Source organism: Fusarium mangiferae (assembly GCF_900044065.1).
Source record: "Fusarium mangiferae strain MRC7560 genome assembly, contig: FMAN_scaffold013, whole genome shotgun sequence".
Taxonomy (NCBI): domain Eukaryota; kingdom Fungi; phylum Ascomycota; class Sordariomycetes; order Hypocreales; family Nectriaceae; genus Fusarium; species Fusarium mangiferae.
The window spans coordinates 705,538-732,131 of record NW_024573933.1 but is presented as its reverse complement, the minus strand read 5'-3'; the positions used below and the strand labels follow the sequence as shown (position 1 = coordinate 732,131).

The window sequence follows — 26,594 nt, the reverse complement described above, 5'->3', positions numbered from 1 at the left end:
CATCAAGTTGACAAACAAGGCAATCAGCATTACAAGCATAACGTGTCTATTCTCATCATATTGACTAAGATAGTCCCCATAACAGGTTCCTAATTATGTACCCTTCATGCATCATTCAAACTATCATCGCACCAAAAACCACATGTGTATCCCTCATTTTCTTTCATCAAAAAACGAATGCGTCCTAGGTATATCCTTCGTAGCAACTTACATCAAGGCATATAAAGCATGGCTTCGCTTGCAAATCCCTAAAGCTCGTCAGCCTCCTCCGAGTGCTTCGCAGCCTGTTCGGGGGCGGCTTCCTCGTCAGAGCCCAAAGCCTCCGGGGCGGCGGACTCGGAAGTGGCCTCGGCCTCGATGCTGGGTTCCGCATCATCAGCCTCTTGCTCGACTTCATCAAAGGCCTCTTCGTCAGGCGACACAGTCTCCTGAGCAGGGTCCCCCTCTTCCTTCACAGACTCGGCCTCGTTAGATGGGAGGACCGTCTCCTCCGTGGGGAGTGTCTCCTCCACAGGAGCCTCACCATCGACGGGGGCGTCCGCGGCCACGAATGTATCCTCTGCCTCAGGGGCAGCACTCTCCTCAACCCTCTCTTCTTCAACGGCCTCAGCAGCCTGCGTCTCTTGAGATGGAACCTCAGTCGCATACTCAGTAATCTTGACTGTAGCAGTCTCAACAGCTGTCACTGTCTCGACGATACGAACGATGCGCTCCTCACAGGTAGGTTGCTTCTCGGTCTCAGGCGACTCAGCGGCTGGTCCAGCGTCCAGTTCTCGGGGTGCCCCAACTCCGTGATATCTTTGAGAAGGGGCTGAGCAAGAAGCACACGGGTCAACGGATCCAGTCGAAGAGCCACCGTGGCTAGGATAGGAGTTGCCAATAGCAATCTGGTTGTTGTTTACCTGCTCATATTGGGCGGCATTGGACTGAGCAAGGGTATTCTCAACAACAATGCTCTCCTCGGGATGATAGGCCTCAACATTGCGCTCCTCCTCTTCATCCTCGACAGGATCCGCAGAAGCAGCAATCTGAGGAGCGGCTTCGGTCGCCTGGATACTGATGGCCTGTGTCACCGTCACGGTAGGCACTTCCCGATTCATAACAACAGTCTGGAAATTCCTAGGATCCTGTTGGGGTGCAGTGTTTCCACGGATAGCCAAGAGAAGAATGAGAACACTCAGCAAGCCAATCAAGATGTTCTTCTTGTCTTGCATGACTACACGAACTGACTCGGCCAGTAGCTCTGGCAGAGTAGCACTCTTCATTGCTTGGCGACGTTCCTCAGCGGTGGGCACTCGAGGAGCGGCATGCGCATAATCGGGCGCGTGGCTGCCGGCGGAAGAGCGACTGCGCTCATCATAGTGCTGATCGTGATGTTGTGACTGTTGTTCGTGGAATGATCGCTGGGATTCCTGATGATGTTCCTTGGAGGCAGGAGTATCGCCATAGATCTCTCTATACCTCTCCTCCTCTCTCCTCAGACGCTCTGCCTCATCATCCTTTGAGTCGATGGGGTCTTCGGGGGCGATAGAAGACTCCTCAGCCTCCAGATTGGTATCTTCAAGGTGAGAAGGCTCGGGTGTAGGTTCAGTATTTCGTGCTTCCTCTGCCAGACTCCTCTCACGCTCTTCCTGGAGATGGTCGTCGATATCCTTCTCGAGCTCCTCAAATGATCGGCTCTTTCCGTCATCCTGCTCCTCAGCAAAAGACTCCTCGACATCGTCGGCGGGCTCCTTCATGGACTCCTTGGTAACATCAGCCGAGCGCTCCTCAGCAGGCTGGGTGTCGTTCGCAATGTGGCTTTGGTCATGATCCTTGGTAGTATCGTGAATAGATGCTTCACGAGCCTCCGAGACATCATGGAGAGATTCTTCTTGATGAGAAGGCTCGTGGTGAGAGAGTTCATGGTGAGAGGGCTCGTGAAGTGACTCATCGTAGGCCGACTTATCATGAACGGATTCCGGACGCAGTGACTTGTCGTAGCGAGAGTCCTCATGATGGGATGTATCATGACGAGAAGTATCATGATTCTCCATTCGTGACTTGCCTTCACTCATATGGCTCATATCCTCAACATGGTTGCGAGACTCTCCCCGCCTTCTAGACAGACGTCCTCGCTCCCTCTCCTCAAACTCCCGATGCTCCTCATCCAACCTGATATACCTTTCCTCCTCTTCAGCTTCCCTCATCGCCAACTCTCTCTCCTGGTCAGCTTCCAGAGACACGAGCTCATGCTGCGATACAGCGTCAACGAGAGGCTCTATCTCGACATCAACCCGCTCCATCTCCTTCCAACAAGCTTCCCAGGCACCGCCACGGATCAGACCGTTGCTGGCATACACCTTGACACGGAAGACCTTGGCACGACCGAGCGACTCATAATTAATGTCCGACTTGCATGTCTTGCACCAGTGTGTAGGCGGTGCCTGGGAGCGACGACTTGATCGGCGCTCGTCTTCCTCTTGCTGTTGATACTCATCCTCCTCACTCTCTTCCTCCTCTGAGTCCTCTATTGTCATCTCGTTGGAGGGACCAAGATAGTGACCACACTCTAGGATACGAGCACGACGCCTCATTGGGAGGTCAAGAGCCTCAAGCAGCCTCTCCTCGAGAACCTCATAGTCGCTCTGGGGGTGAGGTAGGAGGATACCGCGCTCGACAGTGGTATCTGCCATGCGATCTTGCAATAGTCGCCAAGCATCTCGTATAGCCTTGCACTCCTTGCTCAGATCGTCGGCATCTGCATTCTCGAGCACGTCACCCCACGGCCACCGAAGCGGAAGCAATGTAACGTGAAGAAGGACAAGGGGCGGTGTAGATCGCTTAAAACGAGGCGGTGTCTTCTTAGGAGAGTACTGCTCTGAAAAGCGAGGAGAGCCAAGTCGAGATGCAGAGAGAGGTGCTCGACGACTTGATCGAGGGGAGCCAATTGTCGAGCCTGGAGGCGATGACATCTGCATGGCCTTGACAGAAGAAGGTGATCGGAAGACAGGACGAGGGTTGCCTCGGATAGTAGGGATGAAGTCTTCCTCTTCCCTGTCATACTCTGAGAAGCCGGAAATACCAGATACACCTGAGACACGAGGCGACCTGGTCATCCGCGACATAGCATCCTGAGCTTTTCTGTTGTCAGTCTCCGAGACAGATCCCATTGAGCTGCGAGGACTTCGATCACTGAAAACGTCGTCTTCGTGCTCATGGTGGGAGCTGTTCTCAGCAGCCTCATCTACACCGCCTCTCATACCAGCAGTCGACATTTTTGGGCCAGTGCGAGTACTGACCGACTCTGAATGAGAGATGTAACCAGTATCGTCTGTTCCAGAGTAGCTATTAAGCGACTCGCGCTTCTCGTGGCTGTCAATTTGTGAAGCAATGTCACGAGCAACGCCGCTGATAGCTTCGGAGCGACCAGAGTGTCGACGGCTGGAGTATTCAGATCCTGAAGAGCCAGAGGACTCACGTCGAGAGCCTGAGCGGTCTGACTCGGTCTCAGAAAAGTGCCTCTCTTCGTTACCCTCAGTAGAGGCTTCGACCTCAGCTTCGGCAGATTTGGCCTTGTCCTCTTCGATAGGTTCGTCCTCTTTGGGGTCCTGAGCGGTGGAGTGTTCGGCAGGAATGTTGTCTGTGGGGATATCTGCGGAAGGGGTGTACTCGGTTGGAGTATCCGCAGGCGTGTCCTCAGTGGTAATGGCGTCTTCGACAGGGGTATGATCCTCGTCGTTATCTTTCGTATCGTCTAATGAGAGCTCTGTAGCTGATGTGTCGGCTTCAGCTTCAGATGTAGCAGGTACAGCTTCGACTTCTTCTGACTCTGTTGCTGGCTCCTCAATTGGTTCTTCTGGCTTATCTTCGGTGTCAAATTGAGCTTTGGCTTCCTCTTTTGGTTCAGCTTCAGGCTCTGATTCGGCTTCTGAGTCGGCCTCTGAGTCTGATGCCTCTTGATCAGATTGTGCCTCCTCCTTGGTCTCTGCTGTTGTTATAGTAGATTGATATTCTTCTTTAGCTTCGACCGTAGGCTCGGCCTTTGCTTCAGATGGTGAGTCGGTGTGATTTGTCGTATCAATGTCGTTATCAAGCTCTTGGGCAGGGGCGTTCTTTAGATCGTGGTCTGTTTCCACTTCCACCTTTGGCTCCTCGGGGGCCCTTGTATCGTTATCGTCCATAGGATCGCTCAAGCAAGATGGATCAACGTGAATCTCGAAATCGAGGTCCTCAGGCCTGTTACGTCGGGGCATCTGAGGGGAGAGCGGTCAGCGGCTTGTGCCTTTTCGTATGTGTGCCTCGAGTATTTCGCAGTGACACACACACGAACGATAAAAAAGAAAAGGGGATATTGAAGCGAGGAAGAGGAGGAAGAAGAGAGGAGAGGTCAAGGGGTCTTCCTGGAATCGTGCAGATATTAGTCTGGGAGGCGCTGTACTGTATCCCCCAGACCCAGAAGACGCTGGGCTTGTGTGGCAGCGGATGGTTGGTCGAGGACGTTGGGACTGGCCCCGGTCATTGTTTACATTTGTTGCTGGGTCGACGGCTTTTGTGGACATTGATCCCTGAGCGTGATGTCGAGACAACGGTCAGATTCGCAAATGGAAAGTGGCTGAATTTCACAGTTGAGACTGTAAATTATGATTGTGTTTAATTTCTCCGGTTTCCTTTTGTCTTTGATAATTGAATTGTAGCTCCATTTCGCTGGTATTTTATCCCTTGCGAGAGCAAGCAATCCATATCTCTTAGCTCTCCCTGTTAGGTATGTACCTACCGAGTAGTTAGTGCGCAAACAGAGGTGATGTCATTCCATTGGATCACACTGGGATCCATTCTGATCGACTACTGAGATGCCCAGCAACGAGCAGAGAAACCCTTGCTGTTGGGGGTTTATCTGCAACATTTATTACATCAGGCCACGATTGGGCGATATGCTTGCATTTTACTGCATTGCACTCTGCTCCCTCTCCCTCTCGTGACTCGAACCTTTTTCAGCAAGTGTCACCTCCAACATCAAGTTTAGGGTAGTCAACCTCCACTACCAGGAACGGCCCGTCGGGTCTAGGTGTGTTTCACTTACATAGATTGCCGCATTCCTCTATCACCACAATATACACAGCATGTCCTTGTGTAGCTTTGAATGTATAAACTTGAGGGATCGCTAAAGACTCGCTATTCGGAAACTATACCGAAGAATGTGATACCATGTTGACACAGCATTGGCCTGAAGCAACCAGTACCGGTAAGTTGACAGCTGCTTGAGTGGCGGCTGTGATCTAAATTGCATGCAGGAAATTGTACATGTATTCCTTATTGAGTGGCTGACTTTGAAACTGTTCTTGCTCTAGATTCAGATATTTTGATAACTTTCAGCAAGTTAATGTTCGATCAAGGCTCGAGTAGCATGTGTGAGCTCGGAAGCGTGAGTAGTATTTGCGATGGAGTGGACTCAATATGTAAAATTATCACCGAAATGTAATATATATGATTTCTATGAGACGCTTTTTGTTCTTAGCTTGTGGTTGTTGATTGGCTCTTCCTCACAAAAGACCGGTGCGATGTTGGGCCGCTTACAACTTTGATTCTTTTGTTCTGCTGCATTTCAGCCGCAAACCTGAACTTGACCTTTGTTTTATCGCGACGTTGATGAACGAAGCCAAGATTGATCATGGTCTCTAGTATCATCCACCAACTGTATACTTGGTTTCGGCCCAGTCTGGTGGCGATCTTCTATCGCAATATACCATGGGCCTTGCGCTGGCGGCTGCTAGTATTTCAACCAGCTGCTCTCCTAACATATTCCATCGCCGCAATACCATGTCTTTTGTATCGCTCTTACACTGTTGAATATCTCCATATTGCGCCGGGTCGTTATGCTCGAGCATTGATCTTCAAGACTGCTGGTGTTGGGAAGGGGAGAGCTCTCAGGCCACTTCATGTGAACTTTCACGCTGGCGCATTCATGGGTGGCTTGCCAGAAGGTCACGCATATTTCGATCAGTTGGTGTCGGAACAGACAGGTGCCGTTGTTATTGATGTTGACTATCGCGTGGCGCCGGAACATGTTTTCCCAGCAGCTGTCGACGATGCTGATGCAACGATCAAGTGGCTACAAGAGAACGCCGAAGAACGTTGGGGTGCAGATCCATCTCTGATGACTACGAGTGGGTTTTCTGCCGGAGGAAACTTGGCCTTCGCGGTCACTCAGCATAAAAGCTGCCAGGCACCATCTCCTACATCTATCAAGGCCATCACAACTTTCTACGCTGCTATTGACTTCCGTCTGAGTCCCTGGGAGAAACCGCATCCAGCCAATATGCCCAAGAATGACCCAGCAAAAGTCTTTTTGCCCCTTTTCGATGCATATGCAGCACCTGCTAGATCAAAACACTTTGAGGACCCAAGACTTAGTCCTGTCCTTTCACAAAAGGAATCTTTGCCAGAGAGGATTCTTCTTGTCGTCCCTGGTATCGATATCCTTGTTGCAGAACAGACTGAATTCGCAGAGAGAATCAACAACGATGACGGTATAAGAGAAGTTCAGAGAGTAGAGATTTTGCATGAGAAAGATCTGTTCCATGGATATCTGGAAGGTGAGTCACCAAACTTTCTCGCGAATTCAAGCACTAAACTTTCCAGTCCCTGATATCGTGGTTAAGCGGGATATCAAGCATCGTGCCTACGACAAGGCTATTCAGGTTCTCAAGGAGACTCACAGGAAGTATGATTGGACCTGGAACACCTGAATCTTATTATATCAACAACTTTGGCATCTTTAGTATGGCCAGTTCTCGGGGAGCAAGAAAACACCGGGCTTCAATACAGGGTGTCAAAATAAACTTAGTAAAGGATATCCTAAATTTAGGGTAAACTTACCTAAAAGGTTTAATAAAAAGAATAAACTGCGTTGTCCTTTTCTTTTTTATTCTTTTCTTTTCTTAATCTTCACTTCTACTCACATCCTCCCACCAAGGCACGAAGGCACACACACACAAAGGCTTTGACTCCAACAGCAAGCCGCGTCCCCGACTTTCACAATGGCTCAAATTCAGGATATACCAAGCCGCTGGATATGCGACGACCGGTCTCAGTTGTCAAAGACAAAGAACAACTCGGACTCATTGTTCCTCAATTTACCCGTCGAAACCGTGCTCATCATTCACTCATTCCTCCCAGCCAGCAGTCAGCTGTGTCTTCTGACAACCTGCCGCGGGATAAAAGTATTACTAGAGTACAGAAACAGAACAGTCCCATATTCTCGATTAACACTTGAGCAAAAGCGGGAGTACAAGACATTTGTAATACGGCAGTTTCCTAATGCTTGGCTTGATGAAAAAACGCTACGTTTCCGAGAATTTCAAGAGGAAGACCTCTACCCACAACCGCAAGGTCCTCCAGTTGGAGTTCAAACAGGTTGGAACTACCCTGATCTCTGGCGTTTCGCGGCTGGAGCCTTATTGATAAGGCATAGGCATGTTCGGATGAGCCTCATATACCACCGATTGGAAAAGAAGACTCGCCAGCAAATGTCATTTCTCAAGAGTCTCCTGGAGCCATATCACACTGATTTCTCGCCAGGCTGCCACATACACCCTTCGGAAAAGTCTGGAGTAGTAGGCCACTTTGAGTCTCATCCCAAGCTCGTCTCTGGTCGATATCTTCTTTTCAACAAATGGACCTTCACCAACCCCCTGAGAGGCGGGACGGTAGGACTCCACAAACTCAGGTACTTTGGAGTTTGCGAACATCAGGCCATGTCAGAACTCGACTGGAGAGCCTTCGTCGTGCGCCGGGGCTGGGGTGAGGAATTTGGTGTCCGAACACACCTTTACTTAAGAATGTGGCAGCCTAGTCGTCTCAACGAGGAGCTAATCATATGCGTCCATGAGGCATTCAAAAACCCTGGACGCCAGGTAGATGGCCTGTGTCCGTACTGCCTGACGGAGTATTCGATCTGCAAAACAACGAAGAGGATGCAGATGCGTGTGTGGAGGGACTTGGGGACCGAGGATTCGTGTTGGAGTCCGGTTTGGCAAACACATTTGGGAAAAGTTGATCCTCAGGGTTTGTCCAGGGGCGATGATTGCCTTGAGATTCGGTCTCGTTATGGGGATACGGGTGTAGAGGGATAATAGTGCAAGAGTAAGTTGCTCACGATGTTTTTTGTGGACATGAACGAGGCCTCTCCTGGTTCGTTGCTTTACTTCAAAGCTGTGTCAACTTGGTATCACATTCTTCGGTGTAGATAGTTTCCAGCGAGTCTTTAGCGATCTAGGGGAGGAGAGAAAACTTAGGACCTTGACCCTAAGCGATGAAAAGTATTTAGGTCAATCTAGCCTAAACTTAGGGGACTCTTTACTAAGTTTATTCTGATATCCTATACCAAGGTCCGGTGTTTTCTTGCCCCCTGGGGTGCGGATACGGGTGTAGAGTGACAATAGTGGATGAGCAAGTTACTTATGATGTTTTTGGGAGGCATCAACAAGACATTCATGGGTATGACATACATCCCTATCCTTGCAATGGCATTCTAGCGAACCGATGCTCCGGGTATAAATTAAGCATAAATCAAGTGCATATTGAAGTCTCGAAGGAAAAAGCAAAGTTTGATGGTTTATCACAAGGTGCAAGACTGAGGGTGTTTGTGGGAAGGTAAAATATTGAATATCACCAAGATTCACAAAGGTAGCTGGAAAGTCCTCGATTGCACCAACCAAAGTAACAGACAAAAATGACCCTAGATACTCTATATACTCGTGTATTCTTTAGATAGACCTGTTTGCCACCCTCTCCAGCCCAAAGATTTAGAACCCAGTAGAGAACGCCATGCTACGCTATGTCAAATTCCCAACAATCAACCCCATCCGCCTAGTCACATCATACCCTGGCTTAAAAACCGTATATAAAGGAAAGAAACGCAACAACTAAGCTCATGGTTCCTCCGCCACAGGTCGTGGAGGTTCCATAGGTGCATTTGGTTGCCTATTACCCAAGCCTCGAGTCCCTGGCCGATGGCTGTCCGTTTGACCAACGAGGTGTTCACTCGGCCCATAGAATCCATGCATCTCTTCGTTCACAATACTGAGATTACTCTGACCCAGAGAATCACTCCGTATTCGTGGTCCACCCGACTGGCGCTGAGCTACAGGAGGTCGGCTCGGGACACTGGCAATACTGCCTGATGATATTCGCCTTTCATCTCTTGGGAATACTACCGATGATGGAGAGCTTGGCAGTTCTGGTACGTACGGTGTTGCTTCTAGCTCCGCCGTGGGATGAGCACCTGCCATCACTCCAGGGGAACCATCGGATCCTTCTGAAGCATTACTGTAGTTCCGAACATGTGCATACGTCCCATGTGAATCTGTACTCGAACGGTTCCTCGTCGATCCAGTAAGTCGAGAGATATGGCTCATTCGATGTTGTTCGCCAGCAGCTACGGCGCTGAAGTAATCGTCCCTGTTGCCCATTGCATCAAAACTAGCATGCCTGCTGGTGTTACCGCTTCCTGGTACCGCGTGGTAACCGTTCCCTCCTGGCGTAGGCTCATTAGAACCGTGATCTGCGCTAGCGAGGCCGAATGGTGAAGTTGCTGCAGAATCAGGGCCGGGGTTTCGCGGTCGTGGAGGTATCAGTGATGGATGTATCAACGGATCGATGCTCAGTTCATCAACAGCCGAGTCTGCTGTCTTGTACTCTCGGGTCTGTCGAGATTGGCTATTTGAGCCGTTGGACTTGTCTGATGTTCTTGGTGTGGCGACAGCGGCAACAACCTTGTTCAGATGGCGGATGATAATAAATGCTGCCACTAATACGATAATTAAAAAAGCCACAGAGCCGGCAATGATACCAGCCAATGCGCCAGTCGAAAGGCCTCCTTTGTCGCCGTTATCATCGCCAGATGAGGTCGTTGGGCTGACCTTGGGGATCGACGAAGGGAAGTATTTTAGAACTGCCTGGTCGTTATCTTCGCCAGCATTTACCGTCGGGAGAGCCGTAGGAGCTGTTGGTGTTTCGACGGTCACGGCTGTCGTTTTATAAGTCGTCCGCTCCCCCTTTATTGTCGTTGTAATGACCATAGTACTTGTGACAGTTACAGGATCAGATGAGTAGCACTGGTTCACGCCGCATGCCATTCCATTCGGACAGCAACCGTAGCTCAGTGATGACGGACACAAATACTGGCTAGCTGGACAATCGTATGTATATGCTGATCCAGAGGGTGGTACACAATTGTCGGCTGTCTCGCAAAGGTAACCGTCAGGACAACAGCCTCCTGCTATATGTGAGCCTTGTTCACAAACGCTTGACATTCCCAGAATACGAACCTCCATAGACCGGAGCGCAAACATGCCAGCCTATTTTTGTTCCACACGTCGAGGGTCCCTTCGTTGTCGCTTGGCAGCTCTCTTTGGCGCAATCATAGTTTTCTGGGCAACATCCTCCATCCAAACTCGAAGGGCATAGCTTCATACTCGTCGAACATTGCGCTTCGGCTCGTCGAGCGAGGCCCGCTGCCTGTGTGATTTGCGCCTCCTTCTCAATACGATGAACGCCATCATGTCTTCTGTAGTCGGCCGCCTCAACACCAAAAGCCCAAAATGCACCAACGACCGAGGTGAGGCAAAAGCTACACCCCCAGTTCCTCATCTTGTGCGATCAGGAACTGAGGGGAAATGTGACAGCGAATCGAGGGTGGCTTCGTTCAGCTGTGAGGGGCGCCGATCATGAGCAAAATGTAACTCGGATAAATGCAGCCTCTTCAGGCTGGTGGTTGTCGCAAATCAACGGATATAATCTGATTGATAATCGCGGGTTCACAACGGTCACAGATCGGTTCGAGACAAGATCGCCGTGAGGATGGTGTCGAATATTCAGCCGTTTCGCAACAAGACAACCAAAAGTAATGATGAGAAGGAGAAAAGGAGAAATGCGTCAGACAAAATAGGAATGTTCCTACAGTCAGCAATGGAGGCCTTAGAGGCTTGTCAATAACCGGGGTCTGAAGATGCTACGCCACGAGTGAGCAGTAAATGCTTCACTCGTGCCAGACGATCTGTAGGGCTGAGCGAGAAGCCCACTGAAACCGACTGCACGGTTCGTTCTGGTTGGGCGGTCAACCCAAAAGCGCAGCACTGGTGAGATTGCAAGAAATAGCTCCTCTTAAGGTAATAATAATCGTGGGCCCAGCGTGGAGACTGTGAAAGCAGGTGGAATGAAAACGGTGAGAAGCTGCACGGCGATGAGCAATATCCTATGGATAAGCAATAATGGGCTCGACACGCGGCTCATTTTCTCTCGCGGGGGCTGCTCGAGCTGAAACCGAACAGAACATCATAGACCAAGAGCTTCAAGCCGATCGATCGGTGACAGAGCTGTAAGAGAGCACCCATATGTGCGGTATTGCATTGTGGCTCGTCATCTTCACCAATACCATCGCTCCAGTCGCAGCTGAGGCTGTGGTGCAGCTCATCGGATTCGCTGGAAACAACGCCATGGTAGCTCAACAGCGAAGCCCCCTCGATGCTCTATTTCCATACCATCCCTCAAGACAATGCAGTGTCTCTCATCTCACGATTGGTCGGCGACGGATTTCTCAAGCTCTTAGTGGCCGACTGTGAACGGAGAGTGCATTGTTTGGGAGCATATGGTGCGCTCAAGTGCATTGGCGTTGGTACCGTGGCAGCCATTCAGCGGTGTTGTCCGTCTGACAAGTAGACAAGGCCACGAATCAAGTGTCTTATGGAGAAGGGAACCCTGTCCACAACGACAGAAGTTCATCCAAATCACCGAGGATTGGGGGCCGAGAACTTCGGGGGCGGAGGCATATAATAGCAATAGAAATAATGGAAGTCAGTTGAGAGTTGCTGACGAGGTCAAGCTACTATGAAGACAGGCACCCTTTGCTGGCACAGGTGAGTATTGCGATTGAACGAAATTCTTCAATAAATCGTGTCCTGTGTAGACAAAACCCCAGCTGGGCGATCATAGGCCCATTTGAAAAGTTCCGACAAGCGATGCACTTCGGCTGTCCTCGTTAAAAGCTTCCTTGTCGTGAGAGCAATATGCTGGCCAGGTTGACCGATGACCGGCTCTAAGCGGTCAACCTCTGGTAGCCTTGCGATCGTCAACTAAAGCAACTGACTTTTTTCAAGCAAAATTAGCTTGGCGGTCAGAAGGGGCTTCTGCTTTAAAATTTGATGCCTGGTTTGAGATGGCTGTTGACATCGTGAGGTAGCGGCGGTTTATCCTAAAATAGAGTCTTTTAGTGAGCACGAACAGGCTGGACTTTGGTGGTAGGTGGAGACGTAATTGGAGCCGGTCTTCATCAGCAGGACGCCCAAGATGTTGCGGACCTCGGCTTTCTGTGGAAATGATCAGAGAAGAGGCATTTTCGTTAACCTTAATAAACATAAAGAACGTCATTCTGTCAGTGCGCAAATAGTCGCAACCTTCAAAGTGAATTCTCGGCGAGAAGTCCAAGACCAAACAGAGTAGTGCAGTAGTGGCTGCAGATGACTAGGAGCCTAAGTTGACCACCCACTACGATCATAAGATTGAAGGATGGAGTAAGGTACTCGGAGAGTAGCATTATCAATCATCAGCCCAGAGTGTGTAAGTGTTGACTCTTCCCCACTTCGCAAATGCTTGTTCAGAGACAAACCAAACCGAACCTCTCTAGCCTCCCTAGGTCTGGCGCTCATCATGAAGTTGGACCTCCCAAATATCGCATGGACGCTCGACAGTTGGGTATCCATACAAGGCAGTAGAAAGGACCCGGCCGCTGCCCGCTGCCAAGAATCGTTAGGCCTGTCAAGGGTCCTGCAACTTTAGGTGCATGCCGGTGCTTCACCAGGCGCCACTTTCAAGACCAGACGAGAGCTATTGTGGCCCCATGGCCAAGATGCACTCGAGCTTCACGATCGGTGGCTGCCGTTGATAAATCTTGCCCAAAAGCCTCCGATTTGCTTGGCACTCTACGCTCAGACGCTGGCAATAAACTCGCCGACGGCTTCTAGAATTGGCAGGTACACCAACGCTGTGTCAACATCGTCAACGTCGTAGCTCGTGTTGCTGAATTATCTCCACTGATGCTGAATTTAGAGCATTGCCGATCAAAGGGCGGAATTAAGGGTCCATGAACTTTATTTGGCGGACGAATGATTCTTGCCGTTCCTGCGCAAGCGAACCGGTCATAATCGACTCAGAACCTCCCGTCAGACTCGCACGCGGGGGAAGTGATCACCCCTTGTTGCGATCTTCCTGAGGATTCCCATTCTCCTGAAGAGCGTAGATCTCAGACCGATGCAGCATTTAAACGGAAGGGTTGCGGCGTCCGGCAAAGCACGCGGGGGCGGGAAGGGCATGGCGTCGGATGCTCTCAGTGGCTTGCTTGGCCTGGCGATTAGCCAGGTTTCTGGTTTGCCGCGCCTGTCAGAGCGAGTTGCCCATCACCATCTGGACCGAAAGCGGCCGAGTGGCAGCCGGATGGTGCTGAATTGGCAGTCTCATTACCCCGGATTTTCCAGCCCGCCGGGGAAAAGAATGCCAGGGCCATGTGGTTTTGGGCCGTGGTTTGCCTCTTTTGAGGATGCCATTTGGTGGCTGCAGGGACACGAGCTCGGTGCCCGAGTCCGAATACTTGATTCAGTCTTGGGGAGCTGGAGAGGGTTACATCGATAACGTCCAGTTCCTCCTGGCAATTCTAGAACTCTGTCTCTGGGTGGCGTTGGATGAGAGGAGAGGAGAGGGTCGCTTTTCATGTGAACAAAAGTCACCTGCTGTAGACGAGCGGGGGCGTGGATTTGCATTTGTTCTGCACCAAACGGGAGAAAAGACTCATACTGTATGATCACTGTGCATTGCCAGGCCGTAGACAAGGCAAACACAGTATAAATTCATCGGCCTTGATACCCCGATTCTCCATCCCACCGCAAAAGCTCTCCGTTACCCCCTGCAAATTCATCCCATGGTCCCATTTTCATCCCCCCAAATCTCCATGCTCTCCGCAGAGCAAGGAGCAGCGGTTACAAAATTCTTCAGGGCAGATTTCTGATGCTCTCAGTGCACTTGCAGACCAGCGCCCGTAACCCCGCAAGCTAGTAAAAGGTAGCTTTGCCCAGACTCGGGCAAGTGTCGTAGCCAGGGCCAGGGATCCATGATTGTCGTGGATGCTGAAAGATCACGATGGTGTGTAGTGAGTGACGAGACTGGCAAGGAGGGACTTTCTGTTCGACGGTAGACCGAACCATGACGCCCCAGAGACGCACGAGGCATCAATTTTGATCCCTTCCATTTCTTCTTTTTCCCCTTCTTCTCCCCCCCCTCACGTCTTGGTCCTACTCATAATCCTGCTCCTGGCCTCAATCTTGCCTTTTAAACTTTGGCCATTGTCTCCTGTTAGATTGTATCGTCATATTTCGCCCTAGCCAACGTTCGTGACCATCTCCTGGGCTACTTGTTAAATAAATATCACTACCGATCTCCCGCCTCCGCTCCAATTTCTCCCCAGATCCTCGGCTTCTTGTGGACTTTATTTCCCCCTCTTACTTCCCCCACACGCAGATCCGTTATTCAGTTCAAAATATTCAGTCGACGACTACTTTTGCTTCAACATAGCATCCAGCAACCGGTTTGTGCTGAGACTGTAAACCTCGAAACGTCTCTCACCAATACCCGCAAAGCTCATGCGCCACCATCTCAATTCCTGGATGGAAACCGCATGATTGACTTTGTGATCCTTCGATCATCTATATTCGCCACCACATAACGGCCACGATGTTGCTGTACACCAGACTTGCACCACCCAAGGTTCCTAAGAAGCGCTCGCGCGCAGGTATGTGAATTGTTCTGGAAGCTTTTGTTACACAAGCAACGCTCCTCATTTTAGCTCAATGGACTTGCTGACTCGGACGTTTTTCTCGTCGCACAGGATGCAGTTACTGGTAAGTCATTGCTTTTCTCTTCCTATATTAGCAATCAACTAACAATTTCTATAGCAAGGAAAAGGTACACAGCTCACTCTACATGTGCAGTCGACATGATACTGACTAGCTGCTACAGAAAAAGAAATGTGACGAGATTCGACCTGCATGCGCCCGATGCCAAGAACGTGGCCAGGAGTGCAATTACGAACCTGTCCGACCTCGCCAGAGGCGTAAGCGTGAAGCAACTGTTCCCTGCTCGCCATTTGACACAAACTCCTCCTCGAGCTCGGACAGGGCAACTCATGTTTTGGATATCCATGCCACCTCCGAATGGAACGACGATGTGCATGATGGATCAGCTGACGAAGACTCAATCGACGACACTCCTGTTACGACCCAGGCACCAATACTCAACACTTCCCTCGTCAATCGTACTGCCAGCATATCCACAAATGACCCTACAGATTGGGCGGCCGCGGACCTTCCAATAATTTCACCTCTCGACTCGGTCGATTTTCAATTGCCCCCGTTCGATGATTCCAAGTATGTCGTTCAACATATTGAGAACGGAGAGGAGGATATCGAAGAGATAGTTCGCCGGGAGTCTATTACCATCAATATCCCGACAACAACATATGCCAGCACATATGCAGCCGCGTACGCCACCCCTAGCCCTTCACTGGCTATGATCGCGCCTATTCCTACACAATCCCCTCGACTTGAGTTCTGCGCCCCGGTATTCACAGAGTTCTCTGAACGTACGAACCGTCGTGCACTTGTCGACCATTTCTGCAACGTTTTGTCGCATCTCATCGTCTTCCGTGAAGAGAGTGGCAATCCTTTCCAGCAGCTTGTGCTTCCTTTGTGCCATGAGAGCCCTGCTGTTACCAACGCTGTTTATGCTTTAGCGAGTGCTCATCTCGAGTACCGTGGGGTTGAAAATGACGAGAAGAGTGTCTATTTTCACAACAGAGCTATTCAGGGTCTGGCGCGGTTGATCCAGAAGGGCTCAAGCGCAAACCGAAATGAGTTGTTAGCTGCTATCATGCTCTTAGTGTATTATGAAGTGGTAAGTCGATCGATCGATTGAATGTCTAGCAGTGTAACTGACGCCTTGTAGCTGGTACAAAAGGGTCGATCCAATATCGTGGATGGCCATCTCAAAGGCGCCATGACCATCATGAGCAACAATGGAACTGCCACTGATCCCACTGGTGTTTTCTTGGAGCGGGTAAGTCGTTTTCGACTGGATCAATGAGCAACTCGCTGACGATTTTCAGGCATTCCGTTTCTACGATGTTATTGCAGCACTGTCCTTTGGTACTGCTCCTCTCTCTAGTGCTCCCGGCACAAATTATCTTACACCTTTCCCTCCTCTCGATTCTTGTGGCGCCACATCTCCCTTGGGCAGTGTCGACACTCTGCTGGGCATGGCCACCTCCTTGTGGCCCATCATCCATCGACTTTCCAACCTCTTGGCACTCAAGGATCAGCTTGATGTTGCTGTTGCAAACGAAGAGGTTTCCAAGGTTGCTGTTCTCCGAACGGAATTTGAGACGTCTGCAACGGCTATCGAGGCGGCGTTGGAGGACTGGCATCCCGCCGTCCCCGAAAACTCTGTTCTGAACCAAAATCCAGAGGAACTGAGCCCTGAGCAAACTGCAGAAAGGAGCCGACTCCAGAGTATTCTTAGCAACGCTTTGTCTTATCGTCACTCTGCGTTCGTCTACCTTTACCGGACAATTTACAGCTACCCGAGGAGACACCCGCTCGTACAGCGCCATGCTCATATCAGTCTGACCCATTGTGTCGGAACAGTCAGCAATACTGGCCCTATGAGTGCTCTTCTCTGGCCACTGTTTGTTGCTGCTTGTGAGGCCATTACACTAGCTGATCGTGAACTTGCCCGACAGGCATTCATTGCTATCAACCGCCGGCAAGGCATGACGAATATCGACCGTGCATGGACTATTGCACAAGAAGTCTGGCGACGTGCGGATAAGGCCGATATGCTTCAGCAGCAAGAAGAGGCGATGATGATGGGTATCAGGAGTGGCGGTGATCTCTGGAGAAGAGTGAGTGCAGATATGGGCGTAACCATCGTTTTTGGATAGGAAAGGATAGGAAAGGAAAGGAAAATACGGACGAGTCATGTGATAGCGACAACAGCGAACTGGCGATACCCGTTCAGCAATCATTCACAGCTGGATATTATTGGAGTTGAAAAGGAATGGGAAGCGTAGTGATATATACATTTAGGATGGCTGGGAGCACTTGGGATTTGTTGAGGCGGCACTGTACGGTGATTTCAGGGACGGTTATCTGCATGGAAATCGACTGTATCTGTATGGCATATATGACCGCGATGAGATGTATTTTATAATGAAACATGAAGAGAATATGTGGATATTGACGGCTACCTGTCTGTTTACTTACCCACTTGACGTCCTAGAGCACCATGGATGATATGCCTGTTTAGTGGACCTCGATATCATTCGCCACTTGTTCAACAGATTTGGGAGCTCTGTTTCATCGGGCGATGATGCTGCGGGCAGTGCATAATGATCTGCATGAGCTTGGCATTGGCGTTGGAAGGCCATGACGATTCATCAAGATCCAAAAGGGTGAGGAGTGGTGTTTGAGTCTCTACGCAGTAGGGTACGAGGACACCTGCGCAACTGGAAACTGACAAACCATGATTGAAAATGGCTTCCCCGCATTCTGGGACCGAAGTTAATTAATAAGTCCGGTTTCTTGGCTTTATTATCCATGTACTCCGTAACGGACGGCTTATTCGGGATGGCTGTCTGTCGGATCATGGGATTGACAACTGTCTAGCGGCGTGGGGTGAACTCTCATCACTCAAGATGAAACAATTAGATCGTCTGTCACCAACCTGCAGTCAATTCGCTTAGAGAGCAGGCAGAGCTTGGGAGAGAATGGTCTGTATACGAGGAATCCAATTATACAACGCATGCAACTAGGTCAAAAGACAAAGCCCCATCTGTAAGAATGCATAGGTGAGACACAATATGCAAAGCACAAGAGCATCATCGTGGTGCTGGGAGGGGGCTGAACAAGGCGGCAAGCGGGCCGTTACGTTGGTTCTCACTAACAAGGTTGGGGGCGACGGCTAGAAAAGGGGAACAGGGACAGGAGGAAGAGGAGTTGGAGGAGGAGGATTGGATGTGATGACTCCGTGGGAAAGGGCTGAGGATGAATGGGAGTGGGATGAGGGAGGGAAAAGAGGAGAGACTGAGGTACGAGAGAGGGATCAAGGCTAATGGTAGGTATTTATTGCCACTGATGTGACGATGTTTGGTTTTTTTGATGCCCAGTTTTGTTGTGTTGCATTGGCTCCTTATTTTCTCTTCGACTATGCCTCTCCTTTTCTCTCTTACAAACTTACACCTGTTGTCGACGAAATAGGAGGACATTAGCTTGTAAGTTATTTCTGCGTGTTGCGTATGTCTCTGATCACTTGAGGCTTGAGCTTTGCAGTTCTTTTCTCTCCACATGAGCAATTACCCCACCTGCCTAAACACCATCCCCGTCCCCAGACCGGGCACAGTTCAGTTCCCTGTCGTCCACTTTTGCAATCATATTCGTTTTGTCATTGCATCTTGTTCCCTCTCATCCTTTCTTCTAGTCATATTTTCTTAATATTTCCGTCTTAATTATCACTCTATTATATCCGTCTTCTCTTGCGTCACGGCACAACTCAACACTAAAGTCCTCGTCAACTCCTCTCTCATTGCCTAATCTCAAACCCCCGGTCTACTTCACGAGCTTCATTCTGTGCCGTCGCTTATTAGTTTCATGTTCCTGATTGATTACCCAAACCCAATCCAGATCATGCTCCTCAACCATTGATGCGCCCTTGCCCAGCTTTACGGCTTTTAGCTCATATACGGGAATATCACCAGTTTAACTCCTTCGCCTAGAAATTACGAACCATCGCAACAACTCTCCTGTCGCATTCGCATCCCTTGCCTTGCGTCCTCCTTCCCCGAGGTTGCATTGCCTCGCCACCTGTTGCATATTTGCCCAATATCGACAGCCACAGTTTTCTGCAACACGCCCGGAAAGACGTCGAACCCCGCCGGTCAGCTTGTCACTCGTCATCATACTCGGATCGCTTAAACTCGCCTGGCTCCATATTGCGCTGGGCTTCTTCAACTCCCAACGACTGCCCGCTTCTGCGCCCAACTACACGACCCCCAGGAGAAGCATCACCATGTTCTAAGTCATGAGCACCCAGACAAATACATCGGATTCGGTTCCGCCGCCACCGCGTCCGATTCGTTTTGTACATAATCAAGGACAACCGCCTTCTAAGCGGCGCAGAATCAACGCTGCGTAAGTATACTCCGGTCGTACCACCATGACATCGTGACACAGAACTAGTCGCATGACTCTACTTTCCACAGTATATTGTCTTTTAGTCTAGTCTATCTTCCTGCTACACAATGCCCAACTCTTCCTCGACCCAATTGCCAGGTGCTAACCCCTTTGCGGCTCAGGTGTTTGACCTGTCGGAAACGAAAGACGAGATGCGCTGGCGAACGGCCTGTTTGCTCTACCTGTACCAAGAACGGCCACCAATGTCTAGGATACCCTGAGGAAATCAAGAGGGAGGATTGTGAGAAACCATCGCCGTTGGATAAGCAGGCCCACGAACGAGACGAGCACGAACCCCGCCACTACCATGATGAGACTATCAAGATCGAGAAGGCGTCTGTGCCAGCACAGCACGCGCCTGAAACTCCAAATTCACATGCAGCTTCAGGGACGACAATGTCGCTCGCAAATATGATCGATCCAAAGGTTGAGGACCGCGAAACTCCGAATGCGACTGTGCAGAATGGCCATCACCTCTCCACTCTATCAACTTCTCCTACTGCTGTGCGACGCTCCGAAAGTCACCGCGTCCCCTATTTTCGATACTTCGGCCCCACTGCTATCGTGCCTGGTTTTAAACAAATGGTTGTTTCTGTGCGCGATCGCCGGCGCTCGACTGCTGGTTCACTGGCTGGGACGTCACCGATATCAACACATAGCGGGCCGCAAGGAAGCAGCTCAGCTGTTGGGAGCGATGTAGTCAGCGAGGAACTACCTACATACGACCCCAATGATTCAGCTCCAGTTCACCCACTAATAATCAGTCTCATCAACACCTTCTTTGTGCAAATGGGCTCCAGTTACCCATTCCTTCGACAGTCAAAGTTCTTACGGATGGTCAAAGAAAAGAGAGTTGAACCGATCCTTGTTGACTCAATATGCGCTCTGGCCGCCAGATTCTCCGACTCGCCAATCCTTACAAACGGAAACGACAAAATGCCAAGGATGGAAAGGGGCGCAGTGTTTGCGCAAAGAGCCAGACAAGCCACTGTTGATACGTTCCCGTGTCCGACTGTTGGTGCTGTGCAAGCTTGTCTTCTCATGGCTTATGAGGGCTTTGGAGCAAGCCAGGACAGCGCTCTATGGATGTATCTCGGGCTTGCTATTCGTATGGCTGTCGACCTAGGGTTGCAGAAAGAGGTGGGAGTTCAGTATCATGGCGAGAAGGACGCTCTGTATTCTCAGAACTGGGGTCGCCATCCGGTTGACGAAGGAAGCTCCGAGGCGAAAGGAGGTGAATCGAGTCAGCTGAGTGCTCAAGAGCAAAAGGAGCTCGTACAAGAAAGGATGGATACTTTTTGGGCAGTCTTCATTCTTGATCGTGTCATCTCATCAGGGACAGGACGGCCTGTCACATTTCGAGATGACGACTTGGAGCTCTCATTCCCAGAGCCATTCATCGACCCAGCGACTGGTTGGCCAGCACCTTATCCGATCTTCCTCCAAATAATCCACCTCTACGGGCGTGTATGTGACGTTCTCAACAAAATTCGCAATGCGCAGGATCTCACCAAGGAAACATGGGATAAGCTTGGTGAGATGGAGCATGAGCTGACCAGGCTCTACAAGAGTTGGGACTGGCGGCTACAGTTTAATGTCAACAACTTCAAAGCGTATTTGGGAGCAGGCCAGGGCACCACATTCATCCTGCTGCATTTCTGGTTCCATGCTCTCTTCATCATCCTTCATCAACCGACTCTCCTTACACCCTTTGCTGAACTCCGCAGTGAGTTGCAACTCTTGCCAGACAGTCGCGAGCTCAGTATGAGCAGCGCAAAAACGATTTGCGACATCTTGTCTTTTGCAGACTTGATAGACTCCAAGAGTTTTATTGGAAACCCGTTTGTTAGTCAGCCAATCTACATTGCAGCTTGCGCCTTTGTGATGGAGTCAAGCGCAAACGCATCAAGCTCACCCTCACGGGCCAACTCACCATCCGGTGGGCATCATCCGGACGCTCCAGGAGGCAATAAACCTCGAGAGGTCAAATCCTCACGACACTCCTTGCTGGCTTCGGCAGCAAATCAGAACTACCAAAAGTGCTTTAATTCTCTGCAACAAGTGCAAATGTACTGGGGTGGAGCTACCTACATCATCACTGCATTGGACCAGAGGGCCAAAGGAATATGGGATTGCGAAACGTATACAGCAGAAGAATATGAAAGTACTAAAGCTGGACGCAAGAGCAGTAGCGGTGCCTTGAACAACCCGTTCCCCAAATTCGAGAATAAGGCATCACCAAGGATGTCCGGCCCGCCTATAGCGTGGACTCTGGCAGGAACTGCCAACTCTCCAAACTCGAGCCTGACACTCATGTATCAGAATCGAGACTCGACGCCAGGAACTGGAGCTCAAACTTCACAGCCGGCACGAGCTCCCAGCACGCCACCTGGCAATATGATATTTGACCCTATTCGGCAGAGCTTACCAGACTCGACGGGCATGCTTGCGCCAGCTTATCCCCAGCCCAATGTTTCAGCTGTGCGGCAGTCGTCTCGCCCGGTTGTACCTCGCCGAACTTCGAACCTCTCAGCAACGAGTACACAAACTCGTCCTACTGTTCAGTTCGATGGGTTGCCGGAGGACTGTGAGGCCAATGATATTTACACTACTGGGTCGAGGTTTACGCCGACAAATCCACCTTCTACGGCTTTTGATACATATAGTGTCTCGCCACCGACAGCGATGGCTGAAAATGGCGTGAACCCAGCCACGACCCTTTCAGGGGCAAACGCCATGTATTTTGGCCAAACGAGTTTCCCATATGTGATGCCCTGGGGAAATATGGGGAGCATGGATGGCATCACCTTCGACAGCCAGGATATAGACATTGCTGCTTTGGGACTGCAGCAATCAGACATGATGGGGCCTTGGTTAGACTACATACCTTCAGATGTGTTGAGTCTTTTTGAGCATCAGCATCCGCACATGGGCCAGGGCGGTCATTGATTCGGCGGACTTATATAATAGATCTGAGCATGTCACATCGCATATACCCACGAGGGATGGCCCGGTATATTCATGAGGCGTATTTGGTACGCATATATGGCGTTTGGTGGGAGCAATAAAATAGGGCTAATCCTTTATACCAAGTTTCCTAAGTTCGAGCTTGGCGCAGTAGGTGTATGGATATAGGCTTGGCTTTTAATGATATGTTGCTTGGTAGCTATGTATTTGATAGCATTCGCCTGTACCTCTTGGGTAATGCTGTAGTGGACTATACACTCAAGAGACGTGACTCGTGAGGACATGAGTCCAGAGTGAGTATGGACGTGACGTCTGTAAGCTGTGGCTGCTAGCCCTTCGATTCGACAAAAAAAGCATCACAACGTCACGATAGATCTTAAAACACCTCACAGAGAAGCCCGGTTCACCCTGAATTCGAACACACGAACTGCAAAAGACGAAGAGTGGCGCAGGGAAGAGAGTTTTAGGATTTAGGTTCGGGTTTTAGAAGGTTTATAGGTTATAGGTAGATACCCCTACACCACTCTTCGCCGATGATATACAGAGTGGTTTTGGTATATGAGGGTAGGCCCTACGTAAAGAGGTCGATATTTTGGTATATGAGGGTAAGTCTGCGACAATAACATTCAAAACTCCGCCAGCCACGACGGATAAATTCACACATATATCGTACAACAACCATCTACAGCTTAGCCTTAGCATCCTTCAACCACTGCTCATACCAAACCTTTCCAAACTCCTTCCTCTCACCCTCCCTACTCTGCGCCTCCTCAAATCTCTGCTCGTGCGCCTCCATAGCAGGCCCTCTCATAAACTCGACCAAACCAGCGTACATCTCCATTTTCAACACGCCGTAAACACCAGACTTGCTCTTATCAATAAGCTCCTTCTCCTTGATAAAGTTGAGCAGATCCTCAAGGCCCTTGGGCGCAAGAGCATCGGCGATACCAGCAGCAAGGGCATCCTCGCCTGTGAAGCGCTTGGCTTCGAGGACGAGGCTTCGGTAGGTTGAGTGGGAGTACTTGATGCGAAAGAGAGCTGACATGGCGGGTTTGAGGGGTGCGCCGAAGACAAGCTCGTTGAGACAGAGGAAACCTCGTGGAGTTGGCGCGAGGCGGTAGTCTTGGGCTGTGGCGAGCATGAGACCGCCTGCGAAAGCGTGGCCGTTCATGAGAGCCACTGTGGGCATAGGGTATCTAAAACAGTCAGCGCACCACTCATAGCACTTAGTAGTATTGTAAACGTACGTCAAGAAACGAGCCCAGACATCATATAGCAAAGGCCAGAAACCCTCTGTCGCAACAGCATGCTCAAGATCAAGACCGTTACTATAAAATTTTGGGATTCCAGAAGTAGTCGCCACAACACCGTGAGGATAACCAAACTCAATGATGTCCAGGGCGTTGAGAAAGGCTTTGAGAACGGGTGTTGTAAGACGGTTGTCGGGTGGTGAGAGGAGGGTGAGAAGGTAGACTCTCGGTGAGGGCTCTGTGCATGTGAGGGTTCCGCCGGGATGGGCGCCGCACTTTGCGATGGGGAGTGTGAAGAGAGTAGACATTTTTCTATGGTTTGATTTGAGAGTGAGATGAGAGGTTGTGAGGGAGAGTGGGCGTTGTTGGGTGGTATAAGAGCCGTGGAATTGAAGGCCGGCTAAGGAAAACACCTCGGCTTGTGGATATGCCTGGGGTAAAGTGAGATACATGATGAATCTGAGATGGGCAGCTCGGCATATGAGAGATCACATGATACAAGGAATTTCATGGGTTTTTATATTGGAGAGCGAGATACTGATACTAATACCCGAGTCCAAGTATTTTATTAATAATGTATGCATTGTTTGTCGTGATGCCTGGAGCCTCTTGCATGTGAACGATTTAAAGATTCTGGGGTAAACAGATACGTACCGCTCATGATGAAACGGTCCCACTTCCCATGACAGCCACGCACCCCAACCTCGAAGGGAAATAAAACTTCTGACGTTGAACTAGGGTGCCAGAATAAACTGGTCTAAAGCTCTGCTAAAATACGCCAAGCCTACCCAAGTCTTTTTATCGCTTGTGATAAAGGTCCTTGTCCAGTTATCACCAGCCAATAGCAGGCCTCCTTCTCAAGCCCCACTGGAGCTTTCATTTCCAACTCCAAAAACCCCCACTAGCCAAACACCGTACGTAGCCTCTCATAACCACCACCACCACCAAAAACCAAGACCGCGATCATGGCTTCAGACGCCAAAGATAAAGACTCCATCGTCTTCTTCCATCCTGATCTTGGCATTGGAGGTGCTGAGCGCCTTGTCGTCGATGCTGCGGTCGGGTTGCAGGAGAGGGGACATCGGGTCGTGATATTTACCAATCACTGCGATCCGAAGCATTGCTTTGATGAGTGTCGTGATGGTAACAACTCCAAGACTGTTTGTATACGAGTTAACTAACGGGACTAGGAACCCTCGATGTTCGTGTTCGTGGCCACTGGCTCATCCCAATGTCTATCCTCTCGCGCCTCACAATCCTCTGCGCCATCCTTCGTCACGTCCATCTTCTCATCCACATTGCTCTGACCGGCGAACTGCAAGCCCTAAGACCCCGCGCCTTTATCGTCGATCAGCTCTCCGCCGGCCTCCCTCTAATGCGCTACATCGCTCCATCCTCGCCCATCCTCTTCTACTGCCATTTCCCCGATCTTCTCCTCGCTCAAGGTCGCGAATCTGCCCTCAAGCGCTTGTACCGACGTCCGTTTGACTGGCTTGAGGAGTGGACTATGGGATTTGCGAGCGCCGTGGCTGTGAATTCGGGTTTCACAAAGGGCGTTGTTAACAACACGTGGCCGAATTTGAAGAAGCGTACGGAAACGAAGGTGGTGTATCCTTGTGTGGATACGGATGTCAAGGAGAAAGAGGATGCTAGCAGTGATGGTGATGCTCCGTTCAAGGGGGAGAAGATTATTCTCAGTATCAACCGCTTTGAGAGGAAGAAGGATATTGGTCTTGCGATCAAGGCTTTTGCTGCAATTCCTGAAGCTGAGCGTAAGGGGTGCAGGCTCATTCTTGCAGGTAGGATACACATAAGCCTCTAGCCCGAAAGTAATACTAACTCATCATTAGGCGGCTACGATCCTCGCGTCGCTGAGAATGTTCAATATCACTCTGAGCTTGAGGCCCTCGCCTCTTCCCACGGTCTCGAACACCTCACCACAAAAACCCTCATTACCGCTCTATCTGCGCCTGCAACCGTTCCCGTTCTCTTTCTCCTCTCGATCCCCAACTCCCTCAAGGCATCGCTCCTCCGATCAGCACGCATTCTTCTTTACACACCCGCCAACGAGCACTTCGGCATCGTCCCCCTAGAAGCCATGCTCGCCCGTACACCAGTACTAGCTGCCGACTCAGGTGGCCCCGTAGAAACAATCGTTGATGGCGAGACGGGATGGCTGCGATCGCCGAAGGACGTAGATGCCTGGGCTGATGTCGTGCGCAGTGCGTTGAGACTTAGCGATGCTGATGTGCAGAAGATGGGCGATAAGGGTGCTGCGAGAGTGAAGGACTTGTTTGGGCGAGAGCAGATGGCCAAGCGCTTTGATGAGATCCTGGTTGATATCGTCAGCAAGAAACCCCCCGTATCTGCCATGCGAACAGTCGTCAACGCCGCTGGAGTCTTGGTGGTGTGTGTTTTGGGACTGGTGGTATCAGCACTCCTTGCGAGCAAAAAGGATGAGGTAGTATCGGAATTTGCCGTGTAGCAGACATGTATAGTTTTTATTCTAATATACCACCAGACTCATTTTGACTTCTATTATACATAAGTTTACATAAGTTTATTTAAGTTCATATCGGTTTATATAAGCTCACATAACTTCATCGAAGTTTATACAGGTAAGTTCACATATTAGTAGGCTCAGAGTTCTGCAGTTTCAAGGGGCTATTATTACCGGTGTCAGATGCACAGCACTGACACAAATCTTCGAAAGATGGAATGACATCCAGCTAAAGAAAGCAACAAATCTCTCCACCATATCTATGCAAATGCACGCAAGCCTCCCTGTTCCCCAGGGCAGGCTGCTCTGATGCCGCTGTATATAGCCCAGCATGAAAAATGCAAGGGATTCATTCTTATTCCTCCTCCTTCTCGTCATATATATAAACAATGCGTCCGTCAACATAGGACTGGCTTCCGACGAAGCGGTGACGTTCTGGGCCTCTCTGCCGTTCATCCGATACATACCATCCTTGTCCTCCTCCTTCGATTTCATTCCAGCTCATAAACCCGTCATTATTCTCATTTCCTCATCCATACATCCCGCCCACGAACAACTATCCGTCCC

At 50.2% G+C, this 26,594-nt stretch overlaps 8 protein-coding genes across 8 annotated transcripts; 5 read left to right on the top strand and 3 right to left on the bottom strand.

Moving 5' to 3' along the window:
- Positions 1-248: 248 nt before the first annotated feature.
- FMAN_00253 (uncharacterized protein) lies at positions 249-4,235 on the bottom strand (the record flags this gene model as incomplete). Its single annotated transcript, XM_041822081.1, has 1 exon — positions 249-4,235. The coding sequence occupies one exon, from the start codon at positions 4,233-4,235 to the stop codon at positions 249-251; it is 3,987 nt and encodes a 1,328-aa protein (XP_041687797.1).
- A 1,415-nt stretch (positions 4,236-5,650) lies between these two features.
- Positions 5,651-6,728, top strand: FMAN_00252 (uncharacterized protein; the record flags this gene model as incomplete). The annotated part of the gene is made up of 2 exons (XM_041822080.1): positions 5,651-6,575; positions 6,622-6,728. 2 exons carry the CDS (start codon positions 5,651-5,653, stop codon positions 6,726-6,728), a joined length of 1,032 nt encoding a protein of 343 aa, XP_041687796.1.
- A 291-nt stretch (positions 6,729-7,019) lies between these two features.
- Positions 7,020-8,114, top strand: FMAN_00251 (uncharacterized protein; the record flags this gene model as incomplete). The annotated part of the gene is made up of 1 exon (XM_041822079.1): positions 7,020-8,114. The coding sequence occupies one exon, from the start codon at positions 7,020-7,022 to the stop codon at positions 8,112-8,114; it is 1,095 nt and encodes a 364-aa protein (XP_041687795.1).
- Positions 8,115-8,912: 798 nt separating this feature from the next.
- Positions 8,913-10,632, bottom strand: FMAN_00250 (uncharacterized protein; the record flags this gene model as incomplete). The annotated part of the gene is made up of 2 exons (XM_041822077.1): positions 8,913-10,258; positions 10,311-10,632. 2 exons carry the CDS (start codon positions 10,630-10,632, stop codon positions 8,913-8,915), a joined length of 1,668 nt encoding a protein of 555 aa, XP_041687794.1.
- A 4,128-nt stretch (positions 10,633-14,760) lies between these two features.
- FMAN_00249 (uncharacterized protein) lies at positions 14,761-17,023 on the top strand (the record flags this gene model as incomplete). The annotated part of the gene is made up of 6 exons (XM_041822076.1): positions 14,761-14,818; positions 14,915-14,927; positions 14,982-14,991; positions 15,046-15,978; positions 16,030-16,140; positions 16,190-17,023. 6 exons carry the CDS (start codon positions 14,761-14,763, stop codon positions 17,021-17,023), a joined length of 1,959 nt encoding a protein of 652 aa, XP_041687793.1.
- Positions 17,024-19,158: 2,135 nt separating this feature from the next.
- FMAN_00248 (uncharacterized protein) lies at positions 19,159-22,259 on the top strand (the record flags this gene model as incomplete). Its single annotated transcript, XM_041822075.1, has 2 exons — positions 19,159-19,268; positions 19,433-22,259. 2 exons carry the CDS (start codon positions 19,159-19,161, stop codon positions 22,257-22,259), a joined length of 2,937 nt encoding a protein of 978 aa, XP_041687792.1.
- A 700-nt stretch (positions 22,260-22,959) lies between these two features.
- FMAN_00247 (uncharacterized protein) lies at positions 22,960-23,835 on the bottom strand (the record flags this gene model as incomplete). Its single annotated transcript, XM_041822074.1, has 2 exons — positions 22,960-23,473; positions 23,525-23,835. 2 exons carry the CDS (start codon positions 23,833-23,835, stop codon positions 22,960-22,962), a joined length of 825 nt encoding a protein of 274 aa, XP_041687791.1.
- Positions 23,836-24,492: 657 nt separating this feature from the next.
- Positions 24,493-26,012, top strand: FMAN_00246 (uncharacterized protein; the record flags this gene model as incomplete). Its single annotated transcript, XM_041822073.1, has 3 exons — positions 24,493-24,670; positions 24,718-25,326; positions 25,378-26,012. 3 exons carry the CDS (start codon positions 24,493-24,495, stop codon positions 26,010-26,012), a joined length of 1,422 nt encoding a protein of 473 aa, XP_041687790.1.
- Between the last annotated feature and the right edge of the window lie 582 nt (positions 26,013-26,594).